The sequence below is a fragment of the Taudactylus pleione genome, unplaced genomic scaffold (genome assembly GCF_031769625.1).
Source record: "Taudactylus pleione unplaced genomic scaffold, aTauple2 ptg001150l, whole genome shotgun sequence".
Classification (NCBI taxonomy): Eukaryota; Metazoa; Chordata; class Amphibia; order Anura; family Myobatrachidae; genus Taudactylus; species Taudactylus pleione.
This window is the reverse complement of record NW_028285551.1, coordinates 406,984-413,940: the sequence shown is the minus strand read 5'-3', so window position 1 is coordinate 413,940 and position 6,957 is coordinate 406,984. Positions and strand designations below refer to the sequence as shown.

The following is a 6,957-nucleotide window of genomic DNA, read 5'->3' as shown; positions in this document are numbered from 1 at the left end:
CAGATCCCACTGTCTTTCAGGCTCCGTTATGTCAAATTTTAAGTACATTTTCTAAACCTTCCTCCCATTGTGCTACATCTTATTGGTATTCTCTATTGTCCCTTACAGATTTGACAATTAAAACCTCTGATTAACTTCAGTGGGAAACAGACCTTCAACGTTCTTTTACCCTCAAACAATGGGAGTGTTACAGACTGGGATTTTTGTGGAGCCAGGGTGGAAACAGAAGTGGAAGCAGGTTGAAAAGTTGGTTGTTTTATATGGATATTAGTAGACATGAAAATATACAGATAGTAACTAGAGTCCCAATGTGAACCGGAGTATGTGGTAATAATATAATAATAATAATAATAATAATAATATAATAAATAATAGGTAACTGTAGTTACCTATTATTTATTATATAGATCAAGTCAATGTCCAGAAAAGTGGCAGAGATGTTGAAGTGAAAACCAGAAATGAGGTAAATATGGCTGTATGAGATATCCAGATATCCTGTAGATTGCCTGAATGAGATATCCTGATATCCTGTAGAATGACTTGAATGAGATATCCTGATATCCTGTAAAATGATTTGAATGAGATATCCTGATATCCTGTAGAATGACTTAAATGAGATATCCTGTAGAATGACTTGAATGAGATATCCTGATATCCTGTAGAATGGCTGAACAAGGGGTTACCAACAGGTTCAGAACACTGGAGTGGGTACCCTGTGGGAGACAGAGCAGTCACCACCGGACTGGAGGCTGTGGGATTGGTCAGAGCGGTGCTGGGAGGTCTTTGGTAGCCAACTTAGCTGACAGGAGGCAAAGGTAGCACCGGAGCAGGAACAAGGCTTAGGAGCACAGGAAACTCTCTCACAGCAAGCTGTGAAACACATTGCACTGGCAACTAAAGGGAGCTCCAAACCCCCTTAAGTACCCAGCAGCAGAGCGTGAGTGGCTGGGAGAGATCACCTGATGCATCAGGATAGGCTCACTATGTCACATGCCCTGAGGCAAGATGGCCGCACGCAGACACCCGCAGCATGGTGATGCCTATAGCCTTACCCCTGCCAGCAGGACCCACAGACAGACAGACCCCCGCACACACCCAGCGACAGTCTCCAAGTACCAGCTCCCCTGCCGGAAGGGCCACGCCACAGCGTCCGCGCTGGTAAGCACCGCAGGCTCCTAGGAAGAGATACCTGGTCGCGACGGGGAGACTATTCATCTTTCCTCCTTTGCTTTATCTAAGTGTACTAACCATATTGAAATGCATGTCAAACTTTTAAATAGATTATATCTAACCCCCTCTAGGTTACATAAAATTTTCGCCACAGTTTCAAAATTTTGCTGGCGCCTTTGTCACTCTGAAGGTTTTATCTTCCATGATTTTTGGGACTGCCCTATTTTACGTCCTTTCTGGGAAGAAGTATTTGCTCTCATACAATATGTTCTAGGTCTCACTCTTCCTTTAGTCCCCTCCCTTGCCCTTCTACACTGTATCCTCCTATTTCTGTCCCTAAAGCTGACCGTTACATCCTCGGTCATATTTTGATATCTGCTAGGGCTACTATAGCTCAACATTGGAAATCCCCTTCCCCTCCTCCATTTGCCAAAGTTATAACAAAAACGCAATTCCATTTTGAAATGGAGACAAGAGAGGTCGCTTACTCTATGGCTGCTTCCTCCCCTATTGTAAAATGGCACCCTTGGCACCTATATGTTACAGAAGGAAAGGGTGCTCCTCTTTCACGCCCAAATTCATGGAGTTCCTCTTCCACTTTCAATTTAAATGCACTCCCACCAGGTATTCAGATGCCTAATTTATTCACCATTTCTGTATTTACGGGGTTAATATTTAATATTTGTTTGATGTCTTTTGATGTACTGCTGCCCCCCTTTCTTTTTATTTGTTCCCTTATTTGTACTCCCATATTGTTTTTTCCCTGCTCTTTTTTTTGTACCCCATAAATATTTTGCAATATACTCAATAAAATCTATTGATGAAAATAATTATATATATAACTTTTATTAGAAAAATTTTAATATATATATATGTAAATAAAAAGGCAAAAATTAAGGTAAAATTTTGAAAGTGAAAGAAGGAAATATTAGATAAATTAAAAAACACTATGTGTGATGCCTTTACTCAATGTCTAAATATATGATTAAACAATCTTCAGAAAAAGTATATATATATGTTATCTTGTGTCTTTCAATATTAACCCTTGTTCAATCTAAATCACCTGCATTACTATATATATAATGGTGGAAATATTCCTTAGTATTTAAATAATTGTAGTGTAATCCCACATGTAGGATGCCTGTTAGTCAAAGTCACATGGCACGGTATATTCTTTAGTTAAACTGCAATATCTCTTAATATTGAAATAATCGTGGTATGATTCCACATATAAATACGCCCCCCCTTTAAAAATTCTGTTTGCCTCTGCTAGTATATCTGTGTTCTAGGCTTTAGTTTGTGTTACCACCATAGCTGGGTAGCATACCAGTTCCTCAGCCTAGTATTTAAACTGTTCTCCTTCTGTTCAGTTTATCCTGATGGTAAAACTGACTGTGGAAGATCCTCATACGACTAACTCCAGCACCAACCAGTCTAGCCCAGTGGTCCCAGTTCTGAGTGTAAATAATTCACAGATACTGACAGTAGGAATCTATAAATTTGTTCAATGAATGAGTCACTTTCCTCAGTGAACAAATAATTCAAACACTCCAGTTTAGAAATCACATTGTACAAGTTTGTTTGTAGAAAAATAGTTACATTTACGAAGAAAATAAAACAGATTTTAGCAAACCCCAATGCATCCACCAGGGAGCCAGGGTATCAATAAATAACAGTGAATATATAATTTAGTTTAACAATGGTCTTATACACTAAATTAACATATAAATAAAATAAATAGTGGTTGTGAAGCAGAGTATTGATCATTCTTTGTTAGGATGAGCAGCCAGGTCCACCAGAGAAACACAGGAGACCTCTTTATAGGATGAGTAGCCAGGTCCACCAGAGAAATACAGGAGACCACTTTGTAGGATAACTAGCCAGGTCCACCAGAGAAAAACAGGTGGCCCCTTTTGTAGGATGATTAGACAGGTCCATCAGTGAAGTTACATGTACTCTCCAAGTCATTGGTGTGTAGTCAGGCATGTGTATACAGAGAGAGGTGTCCTCCTGTTCTATGTCTCATGTGATGGATTTCTTACAGCCCAACAACTCACATCTTCTACCCTCAGTGAGATGAGGCCGAGTAACACAGCGTCCTGCACACATTCTGGCGATGCCTATATTGAAGGATAACATTATTAGTATAAAAGCCGTTTGCATTTAACTTTATATAATAGCTTTATTACTGATTTATATGGTTTCCAGTGTACAAATACTTCTTCTATGTCAAATTCTTGTTCGCTTTTCTTTCTTTTGTTTGCTTTCTGATCCTTCCAGCTCTGTACCTGTGCCCTTGCCTATCCACCCCTAAATACATTCTCTGTCAGTCATTTCATGTATCTTCTCTTAGATTGCTGTCACACAAGAAATGTTTTCCACTAACACTTATCTAGATGCCGCAGGACACTTACTGTCTCTTTAAAACGTTGCAGATGGTTCAGCCATGGCCGCAGCCGGTGGGATGCAGGTTCTCTGTATGCTGGTGACTCCCTCTGTAAAGGAGAATTAGGAGGTAAGGAAGCTGTGTCATGTGTATCCCTGTCCCATACACCCACCTGTCCCCACCATGATAGATGTGACTGATACACATAAGGAACATAAGAACTTACACAGATCATCAGGTCATCTCTCAGTGTAAGGAAAACCACCAGCGACTGTGATACAGCGTCAGGCAGAGCAGATGTGGACATATTGGCCAGTACATCAGCAGCTAGTGACACTCGCTCCAAGGTCAGGATCAGGCGGTCACTGGGCTGTAGGATGGAATGAACAAGGTGTGAGGCTCTCATGGATATGTGATTATAGAGGGGGGTGAGGGGAGATGACAGGGCCTGTGTATTACTGTGTGTATAGAACTAGAACCCATACGGCATATGTGCAGGAGATACATGATGTATACACACCTCTAGGTCACATACAGACGGCTTGTGTTTCATCATTCTTCTGTAACACCTCGCTGCAACATCGGACATGTTCTTCTCCTGTGGAGGGTCAGATGTCTCATTAGTATAATGCGATTCTGTAACTAATACATTCTCCTATGTAGAGTGGTCGTGTAATAGTGCTCATAACTCCAATAAGTTATATATACATATTACATTATACTCATGCATTTACATCCTCAGCCAACACATAATTCCATATACTGAGATATCTGCCTGAGCTTTTCATGGGTGATGCTCTGCTCACTTTATACATCAACATTTTTATTTTTACATATTAAACACATTGATATTTTGTCTAAAATATGATTGGGTTATTTCTATTGTTATACACAGGGGGCTGTGGCGTAAGTTCATTCCAGACACCCGGAGGCAAGTTATAATTTGGCGCCCTCCCCCCCGGCACAGCCGCTGACACTGTAATGTAGCAATTTGCATGCAGACAGGCTATAAATAGAAGAAGGCTGCAGCTGATGGTCTGACATGGAGCTCTACACTAGTGTATGGTGGCTTCTCAGGTGCCGGGAACGGGTGACATGTATTGGGTGGCCGTGACAGTACACTCCAGGTACATAGTTACAGCCCTAACTGGGGTGAATATGTTGTGGACAATGGAGGAGGTGCCCCTTCAGAGCAGGAGCCCGGCGGCAGGCGCCTCTATTGTCTCCCATAGTTCTGCCCCTGAAAGGGGGCTGTAGTAAGGGTCAGTTCCAATAACAGTTATGCCAATGGAATCATGGAGTTATGGGGCAGCAGTACAAAGTATGTACAACTAGGCCTGGCTGTGCCAAGACAATCTGTTACATGGTGCTGAGAGATAAGTGCGGTCCTCAGTCACAGGATGGGGAGGAAGTGAGTGGGGCGATGGCTGATTCGGAAGGCAGACAAGTAACATAGTTTTGAAGGATTTCTGCATCTGTCATATATAAGTATTTTATCTAACACTACATATGAGCACATGTAGTAAGTGGTTACATGTGGCTGTGGGTGTACATTCCATGTAATATCTATACGGGAAGCAGCTATTAGTTCCCACTGATGAGGATAAATTGTGCGTCACACTTACAGAATCATTTTGCAGCTGTCTCAGCAGTCTGATATCAGTGGGAGACGCGGATAAATATCGGGACACCGGGCAGTGTCTTCCATGCGGGGATCCACTCACTGCCACAACTAGGACGGTGACGGCCACCAGTCTGATGTCCATGGCTTATGTGCTGGTCTGGATACAGTGACTTTCTGTTGCTCCTGGGAACCTGTGTATATGATCTGAGTTAGTGTCTGTATATGGGCTCCATATATTAGGAACAGAAGTGTAAGAGCTGCCTGAGACAGAACCAGTATTGGGAGATAAAGTCTGATGACTTCTATGATGCATTTATGGATGTAGTAAGGAGTCTGGGATATTTGTCAGTATATATTTGTTACTAGGTCTAATCACACAGTACCCCAATATGTGCACAATGGGCTCCCAAGTATGTACACACAACATGAATTCTCTCTATGTATAAACTTCCTCTGTATAATGTAATCATATAAACATAGCAGTCACTATACACAGGTAATATGCATTATATTGCTACATATTATCCATACCTCCCAACTGTCCCGCTTCCAGCGGGACAGTCCCATTTTTCTGGGACTGTCCCGCTGTCCCGCCCGCGGGCCGCAGTGTCCCGCGGTGGGGGGGAAGTTGGGGAGAGTACACCCACTGCTCTGCCTAGCAGAGCAGCGGGTGTGCAGAAGGTGAACAGATGCCGTGCGCATCGCACGGCATCTGTTCACTAGCGTAGGGAGAGCCTGGGGGGCTGCCCAGCATCTCGGAGAGTGCTGGGCACGCCCCCTATAGTGACGAAAACGGGGGGAAGCCGCGAGGCTCCGCCCCATTTTTATTTGGCCCCGCACCCTTTCCGGAAGCCCCACCCCCTTTCCGGACGCGCACGCCTTTGCCGCGCACCCTGTCCCTCCTTCCCATCTACAAAAGTTGGGAGGTATGTATTATCCCCTATACACAGACACATTACACTCCCAGTATACTATATATATACAGACACATTACACTGACAGTATACTATATATACACAGACACATTACACTGACAGTATAGTATATATACACAGACACATTGCACTGACAGTATACTATATATATATATATATACACAGACACATTACACTGACAGTATACTATATATACACAGACACATTACACTGACAGTATACTATATATACACAGACACATTACACTGACAGTATACTATATATACACAGACACATTACACTGACAGTATACTATATATACACAGACACATTACACTGACAGTATACTATATATACACAGACACATTACACTGACAGTATACTATATATACACAGACACGTTACACTGACAGTATACTATATATACACAGACACATTACACTCCCAGTATACTATATATACACAGACACATTACACTGACAGTATACTATATATACACAGACACATTACACTGACAGTATACTATATACACAAAGACACATTACACTGACAGTATACTATATATATGTACAGACACATTACACTGACAGTATACTATATATACACAGACACATTACACTGACAGTATACTATATATAATACACATAGTAGAAGATCCTTACCTGTGGGGTTATACTGTGCCTCTCCAGTGCTGATCTCAGATCTAGTTCCAGTCTCTCCATGTTTCTTTCTTTATATTTCAGTCTCCAGGAGAAAATTATCTTCATTTTCATGATGTTAAGATTTCTTCTTGTGTCCGGAATACAAGTGACAGGAGAGAGGTGACAGCAGCGCTGAGAATCCTACACAGCTTTCACTTTCCT

General features: G+C 41.9%; 1 protein-coding gene across 1 annotated transcript; it reads right to left on the bottom strand.

Moving 5' to 3' along the window:
* Window positions 1-3,185: 3,185 nt before the first annotated feature.
* LOC148453445 (interferon lambda-3-like) lies at window positions 3,186-5,322 on the bottom strand. The gene is made up of 5 exons (XM_088462115.1): window positions 5,182-5,322; window positions 4,077-4,154; window positions 3,783-3,926; window positions 3,585-3,665; window positions 3,186-3,290 (listed from the first exon to the last, which is right to left on the bottom strand). Exons 1-5 carry the CDS (start codon window positions 5,320-5,322, stop codon window positions 3,186-3,188), a joined length of 549 nt encoding a protein of 182 aa, XP_088318241.1.
* Window positions 5,323-6,957: the final 1,635 nt, after the last annotated feature.